General features: G+C 44.3%; 1 protein-coding gene across 1 annotated transcript in view; it reads left to right on the top strand.

Annotated features, from left to right (window-relative positions):
• Positions 1-2,744: 2,744 nt before the first annotated feature.
• The window catches only part of RUVBL1 (RuvB like AAA ATPase 1), a 44,255-nt gene continuing 24,334 nt past the window's right edge, over positions 2,745-22,665 (top strand). The window contains exons 1-3 of the mRNA XM_047841969.1: positions 2,745-2,982; positions 6,918-7,004; positions 15,364-15,496. Of these exons, the coding sequence (XP_047697925.1) occupies positions 2,842-2,982; positions 6,918-7,004; positions 15,364-15,496 (361 nt within the window). The 5' untranslated portion in view covers positions 2,745-2,841. The remainder of the gene's footprint in view (positions 2,983-6,917; positions 7,005-15,363; positions 15,497-22,665) is intronic.

Genomic DNA, 22,665 nt, shown 5'->3' on the forward strand with positions numbered 1-22,665 from the left:
ATTCAAGATTATGAAGATTTACCCCTATGTTTTCTCTTAAGAGTTTTATAGGTCCTCAACACAGGTTTTGGATCCACTTTGCGTTAATTTTTGTGTATTGTATAAGGGGCCAACTTCTTTCTTTTGCATATGAATATCCAGTTTTCCCAGCACAATTCATTGAAGAGATTGTCCTTTCCAACTGTCCCATTGAATGGTCTTGGCACCCTTGACCATATATATGAGGGCTTATTACTCTTTATTATGCCTTCCTGAGGCAGTGGTGAGGGCAGAGGTAGGTTTGATCTGGGCTTGTGGTTCAAAGGTCAGGTGTGAAAGAAGTCAAAGCAAAGAAGAAGCAGAAGGGGTTGAGAAACAGTTAGCTGAGATCATCAAACTTGGACTGGAGAAAAGAGGAGATGAGAAACTGGAGATGAAAGAACAAGGGTCACAGAAGTAAAATGAGAGAGCTGGCAGGTCTGAGAGTCTCATCCAGCACAATTCGGGAATGTAGCAGTCCACATAGTTACTTGTATATATGTCATCACACTGATAAGGACTTTCATCAGTACCCATGGATGGAGACCTAACTCAAACTATTTTAAGCCCCAATGTCAGTGCCATTTACACTGCAAGTAGGGCAGAGCTGTACCTGGGAATGTAAAAGATCTCATCAGGAATGTCTGGCCAGCTTTCTTCTCCTTTGTGTTGACTTTATTCTTAGGCAGTTTTCCCATGAAGTGGCAAAGATGACCTGGAACACCATGACTCAAGTCTCTTTCTTGGTATTTCCAGTGAAGGGACCGGGATTCAGTGTCACTGGACTGTCTGCTCACATTGCTGAACCAATCATCATTTTTGTGGTGGGGAGAAGGGATACTTTGATAGGCCAGGCCAGGGTCCCATATCCATTCCTGAAACAAAGCTGTGGTTGGGTCAACCCATCCAAACAACTTGGACTCAAAGTCAAAGAAGGGTGGCTCTCAAAAGAAAATTAGACTCATGGTAGCCAGAAGAAGCAGGAGGACGCTGGGTAGGCAACATATGTCCACTACTGTGGGCTTCACCTCCCCTTTACTCACCTGTGTATCTTGGACAATGGCCTGCTGCATAGTCTTCTGTTGAAATGAAAGAAACCGTCTGGTTCTACAACCAGACCCAGCTTTTTTCTACACCAGATGTGGGTCTAGGCTTTGCCAGGCACTTCTCAATTTGTGATCTTGGACAAACTCTGACCCCTCCTAGGGCCTCAGTTTCCTCATCTGTGAAATGAGGATATGGCTAGGCCGGATCTGTGATGGAACAGCTCTGGTAGAAGGGGAGGTGGGGGCATTGGACTGGCATCCTGCCTCTCAGCTTTCCCTTTCCACACACCTACTGGCCACAAAAGAATTTTACAACCCCAGGGAATGTGGTTTGAAAACCATTGGATCAAGTGATCCTACTGAGTTCCCCTGAGCTCTCAAATCCTTATTCCCCAACCCTCGCCACTCATATCAGCCGGAAGGAAATCCTTCTCTTCGTGCTAAGTTTGGGGCTTAAAATACTAAATGTAGGAAAGGTCTTCTCTCCTAACTGAACAATACACAAAGAAGTAAGTCCCACAGAGTACCTCACTTCGACTACTAGTTGGGGGAAAGTTTTCCTCTTTACAGGGTGAAAGAATTGCTCCTCACCTATGGGTAATGACCAGGAAAAAGTCTATGAGGTGCTAAGCAACCTTCTCAGTGTCATAGGGTTGACGAATCATAGGCCACCTGTAACAAACTCAAGCCTTCCAAGGATTTTCCAAAAGCTTCCATTCACTGACAGAAACCATTACTAAGTCCCATAAAACCTACTGTTTAAAATACATGCAAAATAATAATAATAATAATAGTAAGGGGCACCTGGGTGGCTCAGTTGGTTGAGCATCCAACTCTTGATTTAGATTCAGGTCATGATCTCAGGGTCATGGGATTGATCCCTGTGTTGGGCTCTGTGCTGAGCATGCAGGCTGCTTGAGATTCTCTCTCTCTGTCTCTCTGCCCCTCTCCTCCGCTTGGGCTGTCTCTCTTGAAAAAAAATTTTTTTTCTTTAATTTTAAATAAAAAATAAAATACATGCAGCAAAACTACATGATTTCAAGCGTGTATGTGGTGGTTTAGAACCTTATTTGGATTCATAAGAAGACTCCATTGTGAGCCAGGCTATGTGCTAAGCAATTGAGTTAAAATGAACACAAACATGGTCTACACGCTCCTAATGCCTGCAGTTTAGTGAGAGACAAACATTGACCTAATAATCTTGCAAACAGAAACCTAGACTCAAAAATAATGTTGAAGTATAGATGCGAGAGTCAGAAATTACTACAGTAGCATTTAACTTCAAGTCTGCCTCAACCCTAATGCAAGGCGTCCTAAGTTCTAGATAAGTCCCTCCTTTTCCCCATCTCCAAATCGGAGGTAATAACTTGAGCTCCGCAGAAGGGTATGACTTTCAAATAAGATAATACATAGTGGCACAATTAAGAGCCAGACTCCAGGACCTCACTTTGGTGCAGCGCCCCACTCCAAGGCCAAACTCCTGAGGAGGTCCCCTTGCATTTTCATCCTAGGGTCAGGGCAGGAAGCGCTGGCCGCGGGGAAAGCCAAGCGCGCGGCACAGCCGGAAGTGGGTGGGCGGAACCCTGCCGGCAGTCGCGATGGGCACGGCTACCAGCCAATGGGAGAGCGGAGGCGTTCCCGCCCTCGCCAATGGGACGCCGAGTGAGGCGGGCCTTGACAAACCGCCCTAGTAACAGCCGCATGGTAACCCAGGGGTTGGGCGTGTGGTACTTGCTCCCGGTTTTCCACGCAGGCTGTGGCTCCCGGCGTCTGCAGGATGAAGATTGAGGAGGTGAAGAGCACCACGAAGACGCAGCGCATCGCCTCCCACAGCCACGTGAAGGGGCTGGGGCTGGACGAGAGCGGCCTGGCCAAGCAGGCGGCCTCGGGGCTCGTGGGCCAGGAGAACGCACGAGAGGTGTGGCGGGCCGGCCTGGGAGTTGAGAGGCTGCTGAAGTGGGGGGCTGAGGGCGGGGTGCGCGCTTGGATGCCCCGCCGAAGTTTCCGTAGGGCAGTGAGAATGGGCTACGAGGGTCGACGAGGGAGGTGCACCCTGGGAGTGGGAGAGGGGCCATCCAGGAGAACAGGTGCCGCCCCCACGGGGACGGTTGACTGCTTCACTTCATTGACAAGTGTCGATTGAGCCCCGTCCACTGTGCCATGACGCAGGGATAAGCGGGGAAGAAGATAGTTAAGGTCCCTGCTCTCCTGGAGCTTACATTTTGGTGTAGTGAGAGACGATAAACGTTTAACCAGTAAATAAAATAATCATTACGTTTTGGTGGAGGTCAGGTCCTGCAGGACTTTGTCGGACCTGGTAAGGAATTTGGATTTTTGTGAACGGCAGTGGGAGTCAATGGGGGCTTTAAAGTAGAGGAGTGATCAACCTTAGAAAACTCACTTTCGTTCCAAGGCCTTGGCAGCTGAAGGAGGAAAGCGGGAGTTAGGGAGAGGAGCATCCTTTCTGACCGTTCCAGTCAAATCCACTTTTTGTTTTTAAGTGGCAGTGATGCCAAGTCATTTCACTTACATTATAATCGCGAAACTATTCACGCTCTTCGTATTATATTTTTTGCAGATGAATAAATTGAGGGTGGAAGAGGTCACTTCACTTACCCCCTTGCCACTGTTTAGCAATGGTAGTGCTGGGATTTGTACTCCCATGTCTTTCTGACTCTCAAAGCAGTGCTCTTTCTGTGATATTACAGCCCCTTTTCTGCCTGCTGTGCTCTAAGATCAGATCCATGCCAAGGCCTTTCATAGCTTAGCAGCTATAGAAACCTGCACTTAATGTGAGGTTAAAGCTATTGCCTCCTAGGCTGATTGTGCTAAAAGAAAGGGCCAAAGAAAAGCCTCTGGCTTCTCTTTTGAGCATCGTCTTTCTAAAAGGAAATATTGACAAGGTCAGGGTGACTTTGAAGCTTCTTTATCCAGCCCCTCTCTGCTTACTGAGGACGTTTTACTGAAAACAGCTAACTAACACTGGTTGAATGCTTGCTCTGCGCCAGGCAGCTCTTATCTCCAGTGTCTTGTTTCACCTCCACCCTAATAATTGTCTGTCCCCTACTTTACTATGCCACTTTTCGGACATACAAAAAAGTTAAAAGACTTGTATAGGCACCTGCGTGCCCAATTGTGCAATGAACATTGTACTCGTCTGGTTTATCCTGTATCTGTTCATTGATCCATCCACCAATCCACTGTTGCATTTCAAAGTAAGTTGCAGACTGTAGTACACTTTACCCCTAAACCCTTTAGCCTGTGTGCCAGTCATGAACTGTGTTTTCAGATTAGGAACTTGGATTCACAGAAGTTAGGTAGGTAGGTCCAAGGTCACTCAGTGGGTAGTGGTAGAGACAAGATTTAAACCCAAGTCTGTTTGACTCCAGAGTTCATGCTCATAATTCTGATGCTTTATGCTTCCTTATGAATATGAGTTTCCTGAGAATAGAGATGGTTAAATATGATTATATTTACTCACTAACGGGGCGCAGTATTTATTTATTTATTGAATTAATAGGCATCCCGCTGCAGCTTCCAGGTTCTTGCATGACTCTGGTCATATCAGCAGTCTCCCTGGTGCTTAACATCCACTCATCTGAGTGTTAGATGAGGCAATCTTTTAAAGGCCCTTCCAGTTCTTTTTTTAGAATTTTAGAATTCACTAAATACATGTCACTGGAGAGAATTTGGAGCTTAAAGCGAGGGAGAGAAATGGAAGAGCTCATAGTGTGTCAGTAAGAGTACACATCGACAGTTTGGAAAGTTTCTTTCCAAAGAGTACAGAGGATTATGAGCTTCCATTATTAAGGAAGACCATAGTGGGTGGCTCTATTTTCTTAGAAATGCAGTATATCTGAAGAATACCTTCTGGGCTCTGTTCAGGGCACTGCTTTTCCAACTGAGCCAAAAATGGAATATAGCCCATCCACATGCACACTTTGAATCCACCTATTTATTTATTTAACAAAAATTTTTAATGTTTATTTATTTTTAAGAGACAGTGTGAGCAGGGGAGGGGCAGAGAGAGAGGGAGACACAGAATCCAAAGCAGGCCTGGAGGCTGTCAGCACAGAGCCCGACGCTGGACTCAAACTCACAAACTGTGAGATCATGACCTGAGCCAAAGTCGGACGCTTAACCGACTGAGCCACCTAGGCGCCCCTATTTATTGATTGATTGATCGATCGATTGATTGAGAGTGTGTATAAGTGAGCATGGGGGAGGAGCAGAGAGAGAATCCCAAGCAGGTTCTGTGCTGATACAGCAGAGCCCAACTCTGTCTTGTGAACTGTAAGATCATGACCTGAGCCGAAATCAAGAGTTGGACACTTAACCGACTGAGCCACCCAGGCACCATTGAACCCACATTTTTGTAGTAGCTGTCTAAGTGTGGGACCAAGGTACTTCTCCACAGTCCACGGGAAGTAGTGGTAGCCTGGCCTAAGGCAAGGAGATGCACCCTTAACAGTTATATGTTAGGTTGTTAAATCAGTGTAAGAAACCTGATAGTCCTGGGATGTAAGTGTTCAGTAAGTGTGACTCTCAGCCTTCTTTATAGTTAATATCCTAAAACATATAAAAATCAGTAGTCCATTTATGGAATTTATATATACACACATTTATATATCTATGTGTATGTGTACATATGGCTATAAATGATTTAATAGTATTCAGAGAGTTAGAATGAAGTTAGAATTCAGAGATGTATTACGAAATCATCAGGCAGTTTACTCTTGAGGATTTGAAAGACATTCACATCTTACAGCACCCTAGTGTTCACCTCACGTGCAGCATTTGCAACATTCTGGGAGTTAACCGATGGCCAACTAGTAGTGTATGCCTTGATTTTTAACCCTTAATGAGTTAATTTGGGAATCTGATGAAAGATGTGACTCTCTTCCCTGGAAAAATGCATATGGGAACATATACACACAATTTTGTTTTCAATTTAATTCCGAAATTCAGGAGGTGTTGGGCCTCTGAAGTCTATCCCTGGTCCCAGGCTAAAAATCACTGCTCCCATTTGTACCCTACCATCCATTCTCCACACAGCAACCATCAAGGTCTTTTAAAAAAGAAATCATTGGGGCGCCTGGGTGGCGCAGTCGGTTAAGCGTCCAACTTCAGCCAGGTCACGATCTCGCGACCCGTGAGTTCGAGTCCCGCGTCAGGCTCTGGGCTGATGGCTCAGAGCCTGGACCCTGTTTCCGATTCTGTGTCTCCCTCTCTCTCTGCCCCTCCCCCGTTCATGCTCGGTCTCTCTCTGTCCCAAAAATAAATAAATGTTGAAAAAAAATTAAAAAAAAAAAAGAAATCATCATCTTGGGATGAATAGTCTATGTAGATGAACTTAAACTTTACTAAAATTCTTTTCTGAGTCCTGGCCCCTGCCTGCCTCTTCGACCTGATCTTCCCATTCTCCTGTTAGCTATGCTTTGGGCACTGCGGCCTTTCTGTCCCTTGGATATATCCAGGTCATTCCTGCATTTTGAATTTGGGGTTTCCTTGGTCTGCAACACCGATTCCTCTTTGCCTGGAGCTTTACATGTCAAATAAAATGTCATCAGAGAGGCCTCCCCAGATCATTACCCTTTTTTCTTTACGTTAGCGATCTCATACAGTGTTTTTGTGTATGTCCCTTCCACTAGACCACAGGCGAGCTCCATGACCACAAGGCTTTCTTTTCTGTCGCCCTCCACTGCTTCCAGCACCTAGAACGCTGCCTGTAGTGTAGTGGCACTCATCGTTGGCTGAATGAGTATGTGAATTGTTTGAACCAGAAACCGGAATTTTTCCCCACGTGAAACGTTTTAATACTGATTTATTATTTCTTTCCATTGTGGTGTCTAGGCATGTGGTGTGATAGTAGAATTAATCAAAAGCAAGAAAATGGCTGGAAGAGCTGTCTTGTTGGCAGGACCTCCTGGAACTGGCAAGGTACTCATTTTCTCTCATTTTCTAAATCTACCCAAGAGAATGATCTTAATGTTTAAGCCAAATTGAATTCGTGTCTTAACTAGTCTTTGTTTAGCTAAATTCGTTACATGTATGTTTGAAAAACTAATGTGCAGTGATACAATTGAGTATCTAAAATCCATGCTCCTCTAAAATTCAAATTATCCTGGCTGACCTCCAGAGAAGAGAGGATGAAGTCCTCAGAGGGGTCTCATTGTGTCTAGAATTTGTCCTTTATCTCTTTCTAGTCTCCTTTGCCTTGGAAATACATTTCTTTTGGCCTAGGGCTTCATTAAATCTTGGGGATGACATCTTACTTGAAGGGGAAAGAAAATCAGGCAGCGACCATTTTTCCGAATGCTAACTTTGCCTAGTGCTATTCTGGCTGTGTGAGAGATGGGGGAAAAGGAAAGAAGAACGGAATCAGAGATACGATTTTTATCTGTAAGGGGCTTCTCTCTGGGGGAGAGAGAGGAAACCATGACAGTACAAAATGCTTCAGTTGAACACTCAGCTGCGAGGTGCTGACTGATCTTAAATGCAGTTGGAGTTTGAGCTAGAGGTGGGACTGAGGGTTGGTAAAAGCTGGTAAAACTCTGCTGGACATTTGGCCTGCAGTGTTTGAGAGCATTTGGCTTCACAGGGAAGAAGAGGGCCTTCCAGGCAGAGGAGGCAGTATGGCTTGTTGAGATTTGTGAGAGCACTGGCCAGATACTTGAGACGTATCAGTGTCCCCAATCTGAGTCATGCACGTTCCTCCAAAGGGCCACTTAGTACAGGAGCGTAGGAGCTTGGGGTTGTGTTTGTAAGGAAATAAGCTTTAAATTGCAGCTCTGGTGTTGACTTGCCATGGGACCCAAGGCAGGTTTCTCCACCTTTTCTGAAGTAGCACATGCCTCATTTCAGACAGTTATTCCAACCGGTCAGTTGTAAGATAATGACTGTAATTATCATTTTGAAATCATGTAATTGAATTGGTGGTGTCTTTACATATGTCGGTGTCTTAAAATAGAAGAAGTGCTGTATTTGTGAAAAAGCCTATCTTAACCTTTAAAGTGCCATATAAATATGAGCTTTAATTATCTCTCTGCAGACGACATCAGGTTGTCCACTGTATTTACCATGTATTTGCTTACTTTCCTTTTTCTATCTTAGGCCTTCCCTCTCCCTCCATTTTTCTTCTTTCTAAAGAAGAAAAGTACATCATTTAGATGTTGCTTCTAGACGTTTGTTGGTGGCCAAGTCAGGCTTGTATTTATCATGTTGCCCTTGTTTTCAAAGATGGTTATGTTGGATATATAAGTCTGTTGATAGCTATTTTCCGTTGGTACTATTTCTCTTGATATTTGCTACCTGTTGGCTTCTCTCTTTGCTTTTGAGAAGTCTCATTTTGAGGGTTTTGTCTTTTCTTTCTGATGTTTTTGGTTTTGGTGTTTCACTATGATACGTTATCTCTTGATATCTCTTGACTATGATATTATTTCTTCGGATATTGCATTTCCCTATTTGTGCTCTTCTTTTGGAACTCCAGTCAGATATTTGTTTGTTTTTAAATTTTTTATTCTTTTATTATTTTTGAGAGAGAGAGAGACTGAGAGCAAGCAGGGAAGGGACAGAGAGAGAGGGAGACACAGAACCAGAAGCAGGCGCCAGGCTCTGAGCTTTCAGGATAGAGCCCGACGCGGGGCTTGAACTCACATAGACCGCGAGATCATGACCTGAGCTGTTGTCGGCCGCCCAACCGACCGAGCCACCCAGGCGCCCCTCCAGTCAGATATTTGAATGCAGCGGTTCTCAACTTGGGGCAGTTTCACCCCCCAAGGGACATTGGTGATGTCCAGAGACATTCTTGGCTGTCACAGTTTGGTTGAGCGGGTATCTTGTGGGTGGAGCGCACAGGTGCTGCTAGACAGTGCTCAGGACGGTCCTTACAAGAAGGAAACACCCAGCACAAAATATCAGTAGTGCCAAGGCTGGGAAACCCTGCGCCAGAGTTTCTCATTTTGTCTTCTTTCTTTTGCAACCTCACTTTCATGTTTTCCATCTCTTGGGCTTTGCTGCACTGTGGGTAATTTCTTTAGGCCTCTGTTCCAGTCTAATTGTTTTGTGGATTATGACTAAGCTGCTGTTTAATCCAACCCACTGAATATATTTCTCTTCCTCGTTTTGAAAAATTTGAAACCTACAAAAGAGTTGGAAGAATGGTATGATGATCCCCTCTCTACCCTGCATGTAAATAACTAATTGTAAATATTTGGTGACATTTGTATTTTCTCTATTTCTGAACTATTTGAAAGTCAGTGCAAGGACATTCTCCTGTTACCAAGATACTATCATCCGCCCAAGAAACTTAATGTTGCTAACGATATTAGCTAATGTCTAGTCTAAATTAAAATTTTTCCCAGTTGGTCTTTTTGGGGGCTTTTTCATATTTTATATTTGTAAATTCAGAATACAATCAAAGATCATACACTGCACACATTGTTATGTCTCTCTCTTTTTTTTTTTAAGTTTTTTTATTTATTTTGAGAGAGCGGGAGAGCATGTGTACACAAGATAAAGAGGGAGAGAGAGAGAGAGAGAGAAAGAGAGAATCCCAAGCAGGCTCCACACTGTCAGTGCAGAGACTCATGTGGGGCTCAAACTCACGTACCATGAGATCACAACCTGAGCCAACAGAGCCACCCAGGCACCCCTCTTTAGTCTCTTTTTATCTAATCAGTTACCCTCCCCAGCCTTTTTTGGTTTTGTTTTCTTTTTTGACATTGACCTTTTGGAAGAGTCCTGGACACTTGTTTTGTAAAAAGGTTCTACAGCTGTCCTACAGAGATCATCTTATTGTTTTGTCAGTAGGAGAAGTTAAACACTTGGAAAAACACTGCCCAGGTGATGTCGTGTCCCGTTGTGTCACAGCAGGAGGCTGACAGGAAAGGGGGATAAGGCCACATTCAACGGGAAGGTCCTGGTTCCCTTTATAATTAATTAGTAATTGGAAGTGAAGTGACCTGTGGAGATGTTGCAAATACCCTTTCACCCTAAGGGTGTAGTGCTCCCTCTGATGGTTATTGCTGTATCAGTTACCACACTGGTAGTTGCAAAACAGTGATTTTCTAAATCTGTCATTCTACATGTATTAGCTTGCTTTTGGTTTTGTTCTTTGTAAATAAGGAGCATCCCACTCTTACAAGTTCTATTTTTTTTAATCTGGATTTTAAAAAGTCTGGCTATTTTTGATAGCCTTTTATTCCTTGTTCATGAATCAGTTTCTTTTTTCTGTATTCTTGGTCTGCCTGTGAACTTATGTTTGGCTGGTCAAATCTGCGAGGCTTCTCCTGAGAGTGCTTCTGAGGGGCCCTGCTGCACTATCCAGGGCACTTGCTGTGAATTTTGTGGCTTGGGTTTTCTGGTCATCAGCGTAAAGACTGATCCTAGAGTCGTGTGAGAGCATGCTGTGGAGACTTTTCTCCTCACCCAGAGCCACAGGCAGGACCTACAAGTTTATACCTTGTATGTCAGGGGTTTTTTGTTTGTTCGTTTGTTTGTTTGTTTGTTTTTGGGCTTTTTTTGGCTCACCTTTTCTACTCATGCATGGCCCTTCAAGCCTCCTTTTTATTCGGGGGTTTTTCTCTTACCACTGTAGTACCTTGCTGAGGTTTCTGCTGTCAAAACCCTCCAAACTTTTTTTTTTTTAATGTTTGTTTATTTTTGAGAGAGAAAGAGAGAGAGACAGAGTGCGAGCACGGGAGGAGCAGAGAGAGGGAGACACAGAATCCGAAGCAGGCCCCAGGCTCTGAGCTGTCAGCACAGAGCCTGATGCGGGGCTTGAACCCATGGACTGCAAGATCATGACCTGAGCTGAAGTCGGACACTTAACTGACTGAGCTACCCAGGCGCCCCAGAACCCTCCAAACTTTAAAGGCGATGGTAGTTTACTACTCTGGATTTTTTATTATTTCTTTATTTCTGGCTGTTTGTAACAGGAAGGATTTTCCATGACTCTCTCTAGTGTGCCATATTCCTGGCAGAGTAAACCGTTCGTTCCTTTTGTAGTACTGTACCATTTTCCTCCAGGAAATACGGGAAGTTCTCACCACTGCTGGTTTGTCCAGTCCCTTTACATGAAGGCATGTGGTAACTCTTCTGCTTTCCAGGGCGTTGATGGGCCCCACGGTTTAGGCAGCTTAACTAAGTGGAGGCAGGAATATGGTGGTGCTTATTTTAGAGAAACAAAAAAGTGGTTCGTATGGACGACCTGTTCTCTTGAGGATGTCACACTGTTCGTAGCAGGGCCTTATGTTTAGGTTTTAGAGAAAGGTGGTGTTCTAATGAGATGGGAAATGAAGCAGACTTCTTCAGTCTTCTTTTGGCAATAACCTCTTTTTTGTGTACCACTTGCCACTTGCATGAGGGGTAGTCACAAAGAAATAATGTCTTAGAGGTTGGGGTTTGCATCTTGGCTTTGCTGCGTGCTAACTGACGTTGGGTGAGTTAGTAACGTGTGTGTTTCAGTTTGTAAATCTATCCAACACGATATCAGACATCAAACACTAGATCATCAAGTTCATAGGCTAGTTGGGAGGATCCACTGAGACCTCATGCAAGTGACCTAGCACTATATACCAGGTGTGGGTATAATAGCTATATTGTATACCCGCCTTCTGGGAACCTTTACAAGGAAGAAACTAGACATGCCGGAAGCATTTCTTAACCAAGTATTTATCATATTTTAGTGGAAGGATACTGATCATCTCGTCTGTATTAGCTGGAGGTGGGGAGATGTCACCGAATCAGATACAGTCACTGTCTTTGATGTTCACAACTGAGGGTGTGGAGTCAGGGCCCGTGGAGATACCTGGGTGAGAAAGAGGAGTGACTGAGAAGGTGGCAAGTTTGGGTAGCAGGTGGACGTGGTGCTGGAGTCTGCTCCTCACACTGTACCCTGTCGTGCTCCAGAGATTATTCCTTCGCTTTAGGGTATCAGAGAATAACAGTTTTAGGGGCATCAGTCTCAAGGTCACAAACTCAGATGCCCACTCAGATAGGCTGTGAGGATGAGGGAGGTGCCTGGGCACCAGCACGAAGGGGCAGGGTGGCTGTGGGGGCCAGAGCGGCGCACCGTCACTGAAGGTGGCAGCTGTTCCTGAGGTCTACACCCGGTGCTGCCACGCAGTAATGAGGGCCCATTGTGGCTAGACTTTCTGGGTCCTCAAAAGAAGCCAGATACCTCGATTTTTTTAATATATGAAATTTATTGTCAAACTGGTTTCCATATAAGACCCAGTGCTCATCCCAAAAGATGCCCTCCTCAATACCCATCACCCATCCTCCCCTCCCTCCCACCCCCCATCAGCCCTCAGTTTGTTCTCTGTTTTTAAGAGTCTCTTATGCTTTGGCTCTCTCCCACTCTAACCTCTTTTTGTTTTTTTCCTTCCCCTCCCCCATGGGTTTCTGTTAAGTTTCTCAGGATCCACATAGGAGTGAAAACATATGGTATCTGTCTTTCTCTGTATGGCTTATTTCACTTAGCATCACACTCTCCAGTTCCGTCCACGTTGCTACAAAGGGCCATATTTCATTCTTTCTCATTGCCACGTAGTACTCCATTGTGTATATAAACCACAATTTCTTTATCCATTCATCAGTTCATGGACATTTAGGCTCTTTCCACATTTTGGCTATTGTTGAGAGTGCTGCCATAAACATTGGGGTACAAGTGCCCCTATGCATCAGTACTCCTGTATCCCTTGGGTAAATTCCTAGCAGTGCTACTGCTGGGTCATAGGGTAGGTCTATTTTTAATTTTTTGAGGAACCTCCACACTGTTTTCCAGAGTGGCTGCACCTGTTTGCATTCCCATCAACAGTGCAAGAGGGTTCCCATTTTTCCACATCCTCTCCAGCATCTATAGTCTCCTGATTTGTTCATTTTGGCCACTCTGGCTGGCGTGAGGTGATATCTGAGTGTGGTTTTGATTTGTATTTCCCTGATGAGGAGCGACGTTGAGCATCTTTTCATATGCCTGTTGGCCATCCGGATGTCTTCTTTAGAGAAGTGTCTATTCATGTTTTCTGCCCATTTCTTCACTGGATTATTTGTTTTTCGGGTGTGGAGTTTGGTGAGCTCTTTATAGATTTTGGATACTAGCCCTTTGTCCGATATGTCATTTGCAAATATCTTTTCCCATTCCGTTGGCTGCCTTTTAGTTTTGTTGGTTGTTTCCTTTGCTGCGCAGAAGCTTTTTATCTTCATGAGGTTCCCAATAGTTCATTTTTGCTTTTAATTCCCTTGCCTTTGGGGATGTATCAAGTAAGAAATTGCTGTGGCTGAGGTCAGAGAGGTCTTTTCCTGCTTTCTCCTCTAGGGTTTTGATGGTTTCCTGCCTCACATTCAGTTCCTTTATCCATTTTGAGTTTATTTTTGTGAATGGTGTAAGAAAGTGGTCTAGTTTCATTCTTCTGCATGTTGCTGTCCAGTTCTCCCAGCACCATTTGTTAAAGAGACTGTCTTTTTTCCATTGGATGTTCTTTCCTGCTTTGTCAAAGATTAGTTGGCCATACGTTTGTGGGTCTAGTTCTGGGGTTTCTATTCTATTCCATTGGTCTGTGTGTCTGTTTTTGTGCCAATACCATGCTGTCTTGATGATGACAGCTTTGTAGTAGAGGCTAAAGTCCGGGATTGTGATGCCTCCTGCTTTGGTCTTCTTCTTCAAAATTACTTTGGCTATTCGGGGGCTTTTGTGGTTCCATATGAATTTTAGGATTGCTTGTTCTAGCTTTGAGAAGAATGCTGGTGCAGTTTTGATTGGGATTGCATTGAATGTGTAGATAGCTTTGGGTAATACTGACATTTTAACAATATTTATTCTTCCAACCCACGAGCACGGAGTGTTTTTCCGTTTCTTTATATCTTCTTCAATTACCTTCATAAGCTTTCTATAATTTTCAGCATACAGATCTTTTACATCTTTGGTTAGATTTATTCCTAGGTCAGATACCTCGATTTTTATATGAAATTTCCCAACATTAAAAAATGGGCAACAGATTGAGTTTAAAAACACACATGACACTCAGCAGGGCAAAACAGAACTGGGCTGTGGGCAATGAGTTTACAACTTGTGATTTAATCCAGGACCTTGATTTGGCAGGTGGGGAAACAGGGCAGCAGAGGTTTGCCATGGGCCCAGGGTCACGGTAATAATTAGTTGCCGAACCAGCACTACAACCCAGTTGTTGCCCTTTCCACCAGTGCTTTTTGTGCTACATCACATGCTGCTTCTCTAGCAGATGCTACCATCTTAAAACTATCACCAAAATGGCACTGAAAAGAAAATCTGAGAGGAACCTCTGCTGGGCCAGTTTTAAAATACTGTCTCAGGGTGCACTTTGTTGTTCTGGGCAAGCTTGTTTTCTTGCTTAGCCCTGACCCCTTGGGAACTGACCTTACTTAGGCTCTTGTTTCAAAGTTGAGGAAAGATGAAAACAGCATTAAAATGCTGTGGCATCTCCCTGTCCTGTACCAGCTTTAAAGCATCGGCTTTTCATACTTGATATTTGACGATACATCTATTTGGTCTGCTTGTGTTTACCATTTGTCAGCTGTAGTTATCTTTTGTAGTTATCTACAGAATCAATTTGTAGTTTACTAGGGCATGTTCAAGTGTAACTTGGGACCAGCTCATAGCTTGAGAATCTAGCTCCCACATCCTTCTTCACCGTGTGTGGGCCACTCAATCCAAAGCGAACGTCACGTAATTCATTCTTTGGTTAGTGTTTTCTGATGCTCTCCAGGTTGGTGTCCTCCCATGCCTGTAAAAACAGAGAGTAGTATCTCAGAGACTGGAGCGGTGTTCCGAGCCCTGTTTTGATATCGAGGGGACAGTTTGGGAAGTCTACTAATTACGATGGCAACAACGATCTTTGGAACCCTACTACTGCCAGAGTTCAAGTTCCCACTCTGCCATTTTCTAGATTATGATTCGCAGGACATGTTATTTTACCTCTCCTGTGTCTCAGTTTCCCTATTTGTAAAGTGGGGAAAGTTCATTGTGTAGCTCATAGGCAAGTGGGAGGGTCACGTGATGCACTTAGAGTCGGGCCTCACCGGTGTCAGTGAGTGATAACTGTGGTAATTACAGGGATGATTAAAGGTGCCATTTAGGTTATAAATCGACTGTCCACAAAAGTCATTCAGCATTTATTGTGTGAAACATGCCAAATGATGTTGAAACTAAAAGGACTAGATCTTCGGTTACTCCTGATTCATAATTTTCTGATAGGATATGTTTCTGAATTATCATATTTTCAAGAATGTAAAACAAGTGCATTCCCATTGTTCTCTGTAGACAGCTCTGGCTCTGGCTATTGCTCAGGAGTTGGGCAGTAAGGTCCCCTTCTGCCCAATGGTGGGGAGTGAAGTTTACTCCACGGAGATCAAGAAGACGGAGGTGCTGATGGAGAACTTCCGCAGGGCCATTGGTGAGTATCACGTCTGTGGCAAGAGTTGTTCTCATTTGCCCAGTTCGCTGAAGCTGCTTCGTTGTGCAAACGCCTTTACAGCTTGTATTTGTCGTGCTACCATTTTTCTTTTGGCACCATTAGTGTTATCTTCGCAAGCCAAACAAAAACCCAACTTTTCTAGTTGAAGTGTTTTAGCAGTCAGAAAATGTAGACCCTGGCTACGGGACTGGGGTTTTTCACATGACAAAGTAGATGTGGCCATAAAATGATTTTTTAAAAAACAAGTCAGATTTTCCCGGCAGCCTTATTATGCTTTTAGAGGTGACTGTCCAGTGAGAAGGTTTGGACTTATGCCATAAGCTTTGTGTGTCGCGATGCTAGAATGTCCCCGGTCCTGGATGTTGAGCCAGAAGAATCGTGGCCTGTCAGAGAGTGAGGAAACCGTGGGGGGGACGGGCAGAGGTTTGAGCTTACAGGGTTTGGTGCTTGTTACATGGCAGGGCCCCCCTCAACATTGATTATAGCCTTTTGTTCCCCCAAGAGGAATTCTCTGTCTTCATTTTGCATATGATGACACAGAGTCTCAGGACGTTACACGACTTGCCTACAGTGACCCAGCTAGTGAGTAGCAGCACTGTAGTCTGAACCTATAGCTCTCGGATTCTAGAGCCTGTGCTCTGAAGACCTGCAATGAGAAGAAAATGGCCTCTCCCAAATAGTTACGTCTTCTCCACTAGGAGGTCTGGGCCTGTCTCCCTGCCCCATTTTTGTTGCCCTCGCTCAGGGAAAATCCCAGTGTCCCTCACATCTAGAAATAGTTTATTCCTTTTAAGATACTAAAAACTGTTTAATGTGTGTCTGCACATGTGGGAGCCTATCTCTAGGATACAGTTGCTGAGTCATGGGTTATGAACCCTTGTCATAGCGCCTGTACAGTTTTCCAGGCCCTTTGGTTGTCAAAACAAGGTGAGCATTCTTCAGAAGGAAATTTACTGGAAAGCTTGGAGGAAATGACGAAAGTTTAAGCAAGAGTGGATTTGTCTAACCCAGAATGCTTGCCTTAAGAATGCTAAAGTCTAGGTCAGGGGTGAAATCATGTAGGGTCTTAAGCATGATTAGGGCTTTGCATCTGTCACTGAGTGAAAAGGGAAGCAATTAGAGAGTGGTTTTGGTTGTCCAAGGATCCCTCTGGCTGGGGCATGGAGAGTGGACAGTGAGAAGAGTGAGGGGACAGTGGGAGACTGTGAGGAGCCTGAGCAGGAGATGGTGGTGGCTTGGACCTGGTGGTGGTGGCAGAGGTGATAAGAAATGGTCAGATTCTGGATCTAGTTGGATGGTGGGGCTGACAGGATTGCCCAGAGGATTAGATGTGGGGCTGTAAAGAAAGAGAGGTGGCCATTTTGGGAGATGGGAAAGTCTGGAGAAGAGCAGACTGGGTGTTGATTGAACATCTGCTATGGACAGAGTATCTCCTGTGGCCCCAGTTCCTGGCACATAGTGGGGCTCAGTGAAGTTTTTCTGAATGAGAGAAGGGACTGGGCTTTTAAAGCAGGTAGAAAACAGAAGCCTTTAGCCGAAGAAAGATAGCCCTCAGTCTGTGTCTGGTGATAGACATACTCCGCTTGGTCTACACAGGGTTTTTTAAAATAAATGTTGCATTGGTTGCCAGTGTTTAGAAATTGGGAAATGTCCTATGAAATCCTTCTTTCTGGCTTCCTGAGAGAAGCTTTCCTTCCCACATAGCAGCAGTCGGGTGGGGCTGAGCAGGGCCCCTTTCCAGAGCGGGGCTCGCCCTCCAGCCTGCCGCCGTCCCTGGTACACCGGCCCTGCTTCTTCATGTCGCCCGCCAGGCGCTCACCCGCACCAGGTCCCTGCGATCGCTGGAGGGTGGGACTCTTGTTCTAAGCCAGAGACCCTGTGAGCTGTGTCTGTAGGCTTTGTGTTGTGTAGGTATGGACTTTTTTTTTTTTTTTAAACTGTAAAGTATTTCTTACTGGAAATCTTTTTTACTGTGAAACATTGAATTTTTTTGGTGGTTGTTATAAACTGAAATATAACATACTTAGAGAAAAGTATGTAAAGCATGCCTGTAGTTTAACAATTTCTTATGAGGTCAACGCTTATGCCGTCACCACTCAGCTCAGGGAACGGAACAGGGCCAGCACCGCAGCTGTCATTCTGGCCCTGGCTGGCCACAGCCCCTCCCCTCTCCCACGCCAACCCACAGAGTGCGAGGGTTGTGTGGCCACGGCCTCTGTGCTCATCAGAGCCTGTACAGCAGTGTGGCTGAATTTTGCCCTTTTCTTTTCTTTCTTTCTTTTTTAAAGTTTATTTGTTTATATTGAGAGAGAGAGATTGAGATTGAGCAGGGAGAGGTGCAGAATCCTATACCAGCATTGTCCATGACTGTCAAACGCTGGGAAAACTCCAATATCCATCAAATGTGGAAGAGATGCTTAAATGTGGCTTATTCATACTGTCAGCACGGAGCCTGACGTGGGGCTCGAACTCACAAACCATGAGATTATGCCCTGAGCTGAAACCCAGAGCCGGTCGCTTAACTGACTGAGCCACCCAGGTGCCCTGTATTTTGCCCTTTAAACGTCTTCCAAATGGAACCTGGTTTAGGTGTTGTTCCTTTAGCAGCATTGATGTTTGTGAGGTTCAGCGGGTGTCATTACATGTTTGGCCGTCTTTGGACTTTTGCATCGTATCTGGAATAAGGGTGGAAATGGGTCACAGGACCCAGGGTTTATAAAATCTTTCTCTGAGTGCCTTCTAAAAACTTAATGAACATGTGGCAAAGATCGTATTTAACTCACTAATTAAGACGCTACAACTGGCCCAAATCCCTGAGCACTTTCAATATGTATTGTTAATTATTAAAAAGAAATATTTTTCTGCCCTTGATAAAATCTGACAAAACTGACTTTCGCACACGTGCGTGCGTTTAGGTTGCATGAAGGTAACTTTAATGCTCTGCAGTTTGAAAAAATAAAGATAAATTTCCTAGGTATCTATTTTGCAATTTGCCATTTTTGAGGGGAGGGGCAGCGTAGTTCTTTTGATGGCAGTGAGGTAAAGAGAATTTCTTGATCCTGCCACAGAATAAAAAGGCAGGCCATTGACTGTCTTCAAAAAGGAACCCTGCCCATCTTCCTCTGCCTTTGAATTCCTGTGAAGTTGGCAGAGGGGTGGGGAGGAAGCGGTAAGCTGACCAGAAATAAAAAGCAAGAAGTCTGTGCTGTTTCCTTGACGTGATGAAGGTCCCTGTCAGGGATTTAGAAACCTGAGCCAGCAGATGAAACCTGTGTCATTTGTGTTGCCGGTGCCAGAGATAGCGCCAGCTCGGCCCCTTCCCTGGCTAACAGCCGCTTTCATTGTCCGTCACCCACATCCCCTGCCTGCTTGTCAGCACAGAGCGACTTCTAAACAAATACGGGCACTAGTGAGAGACGGGAATGCCTTTCTTCCCCACTCAAGGAATTTCATGTCATGGTCATTAACAGGAAATAGAGGGAAGCATTCCACTGGAAGGAATTTATCTCTGTGGGATATAAAATTGTTGATTGAAAAAAAAATCCAAGTTCATTTTAAAAGTACAGAATTTTCCAAGTATGTCACAGGCTTCTGATACATTCATGTAGTTTGGAAAATTTTTGTCTTGATGTTCAGGAATTGAGAGTTTGGTAAGGCAAAATGTAACACAACATCTCTTTTGGGGCTGTTCCAAAACTTCCATTTGTAGGCTATCAGATTGACTGAAGGTAGAGTAGAACTTTTCCTTAACTTCAGTATCTGAGAGAGTCTTTGTCCTGGTTGGGTTTCTGGAGAAAGAAGGCAACCGCTCCAAAGATAAGATAATGACCACATTTAAAAATGCGAAGTGATGGAGAGTGTCTGACCCCATTGGCGGTGTTTCTTTGTGCCGCTGGGCTATTTGCATATCAGAACAGAGGTGGCTTGATGGTGAGGACACCCAAACCGTATCTGGGCTACCTGTCATCACAAGTGGTTTGTGTCTCTACATTGTGAGCAGAACAGAGTTCTTCATTCCTTCTTACATGAGTGGTTCTCAGCTGTGACTGTACATTGGCATCATCCGGGGAGCAGTCCCAACCCCTGAGATTCAGGCAGATGGTCTGAGTACAGCCAGGGCAGGAAAAATAGTAGAAACCTCTCGTGATTCTAAAGGGTGAGAGCCATGATGTAGACTCCAGCTGAGGTTTAGAGCAGTGTTCCCAAAACTTAAGCCAGCAGTGTTCCTCCTTTGCCAGGTCTTACCAGTTTTACGTACTTAAATATTTCTTTTTAAAATGACGTGGTACTTTTGTGTGCACATACAGTAAAGTGCACGGGAGCGTTAAGCGTATAGCTCTGAATTGTCGTACATGGAAAACCCATGCCGCCAGCATCCAGTCAAGAAAGAGAGTATTGCCAATACCCCAGAGTGCCCTTCATGTCTGCCCCCAATCTCCATTCTTCCTTCCTCCCCGCCCCCCCACATTAACAACTGTCTTGATTCTAACATTATGGTTGTAGTTATGCCTGTTTTTGAACCTCATATACACAGTCATGCAGTATGTATTCTTCCGTGTTTGGCTTCTTTTCCACAAAGTTATGTTTGTGAGATTCATCAGTATTGTTGTATTTAGAATAATTCTTTTTCACTGCTCTGTGATATTCTATTGTGTGAATAAGCCACATTTAGGCATCTCTTCCACATTTGACGGATATTGGAGTTTTCCCAGTGTTTGATAGTCATGGACAATGCTGCTATGACCGTTACTGGCCATGTCCCTTGGTGCACACGCGCGCCCATACCTAGTGGGTATATACCTAGGAGCTGAATTACAGGGATACAGGATATTCATGTGTTCAACTTTAGGAGACGTCAGTTCTAAAGCATTTGTGTCAATTTATACTCCCATTCGCAGTGCAAACCTTCCTGCTGTTCTGCGTCCTCACCAACTCTTGGAATTGTCATCCTTTTAATTGTAACGATTCTTGAGGTTGTCGAATAGTATTTCATTGGTTTTTTTTCTTTTTAGTTTGGAAATTTTCAAATGTACAAAAAGTGGTCAAATGCTGACCTTCCCACATGGTCTCATCACCAGGCTTCAGCTCATAGTTAATCTTGATTGATCTGTAGCCCCCATTATTCCCCTCCCAGATTCTTTTGAAGTTAATTGCAGACCTGCTTTTTCATCCATAAATATTTCAGTATGTGTCTCTGAAAAATAAGGACTTAAAGGAAACCCCATTGTACCACTGTCCTGCCTAGAATAAACAATATATTCCTTAGTATCATCAAATATCTAGTTAGTATTCAAATTTCCAGTTGTCTTGTGTCACAGTGTGCTTTTTCTTTTTTGAAGATTTTTTTAATTATTGTTTGAATCAGGACACAATCTATCTGCATGATAGATTAGTTGATATGTGTCTTCTATCTTTTTAGCCTATGGGTTTCCCTTACATTTGTGTTCTTTCCTTGGGGCAAAACATGAATTTGCTGGAGACTGGGCTCACACCCAAGGGCTGGCAGAAAGGACCGCTGAGGTCTATGGGCACATGTTACCTGGAAGAGGAAGGACAGAGCAAGTGTTGTGGGAAAGGCAGTCAGTGAGCTGGGGCCCTGTGGTGTAGTGTGGTGTGGTGGGAAGAAGCTGGTCTCAGAACCAGAAGACTTGCACACTTGTCCCAGGTCTACCACAAGGGAGGAAAGGACCCTTTGCTCCAGTTCCCGGAGCTGACTTCCCCTCTGTAAAATGATCTAAAGAGTCCTCACTCTGGCTGTTTCACGGGGCTAGGTTGGGATGTGGTGGCACCTCCTCTTGTCCTCACGATACCAGTGCAGGATCAAATGAGGCAGTGACATGCAAGCCCTCCACAGACTGGCAGGAGGGCTGCTTCTGTGGGCTAAGAGGCTGCCACAGCCAGAGGTAAACCTATAAATAGTATGTTCCTACTGGTGTGGCCCGCGGCTTTCCTAAATGTAGGGACTCCTTCTGTACCCATCTTCAACTAGTATGACCCAAGGATGTTTTCCTCCTTGTCTTTGAACCGATGACATGTACAGTGACTTAAAATTATTTTCTTGTTGATGTAGAATTCTTGGAAAACAGATGCATTAGCTGTTAACTTACCTGTGGTGGGCATGGTTTCAGAGAAAGCCATTTGTATCTCTAGACTCAGACTTTAGGAATTTGGGAGAGTTTGTGCATGCGTGTGTGTGTGTGTGTGTGTGTGTGTGTGTGTGTGTGTGTGTGCTTTCAGAGCAACCGTGTTCAGTGGTATGCGTTTGTTTTCCTGTCTTAAGAAAACCTTTATTTGCAGGGTGTTTGGGTGGCTCAGTCGGTTAAATGTCCCACTCTTGATCTCAGGATGGTGAGTTCAAGCCCCTGTGTTGGGCACCATGCTGGGTGTGGAGCTTACTTATAAATAGCTTACTTATAAATACATACATACATACATACATACATACATACATACATACAAAAATCTTAGCAGAGTTTAAAAAAAAAAACGAAGAAAATCTTTAGTTATTAGTAATTATTGCTTTGTTAGAAAAACTCATGGGGTGCCTGGGTGGCTCAGTCGGTTAAGTGTTTTACTCTTGATTTCGGCTCAGGTCATGATCTCACGGTTCGTGGGTTCGAGCCCCACGTAGGGCTTAGTGCTGACCATGCAAAGCCTGCTTGGGATTCTCTCTCTCTCTCTCTCTCTCTCTCTCTCTCTCTCTCTTTCTCTCTCTCTCTCTCTCTCTCAAGATAAATAAATAAACTTAAAAAAATTAAAAAAATTTTTTAACGTTTATTCATTTTTGAGAGACAGAGAGACACAGAGCATGAGCAGGGAATGCGCAGAGAGAGGGAGACACAGAATCTGAAATAGGCTCCAGGCTCTCAGCTGTCAGCACAGAGCCCGACGCAGGGCTCGAACCCAGGAAATGTGAGATCATGACCTGAGCCGAAGTCAGATGCTCAACCGACTGAGCCACCCAGGTGCCCCAAACTTAAAAAAATGTTTAAAAGAAAAGAAAAACCCAATTTTCTTGTTGTTATTTTAATGTGTTATTAAAGCATTATATATATGTGTGTGTGTATGTATGTTGATACATACATACACACAGGAAGAAAACATAATCATAGGTATATAGCTCAGTGAGTTTTCATAAAGTCAGCATA

The sequence above is a fragment of the Prionailurus viverrinus genome, chromosome A2 (genome assembly GCF_022837055.1).
Source record: "Prionailurus viverrinus isolate Anna chromosome A2, UM_Priviv_1.0, whole genome shotgun sequence".
NCBI classification, from domain to species: Eukaryota; Metazoa; Chordata; class Mammalia; order Carnivora; family Felidae; genus Prionailurus; species Prionailurus viverrinus.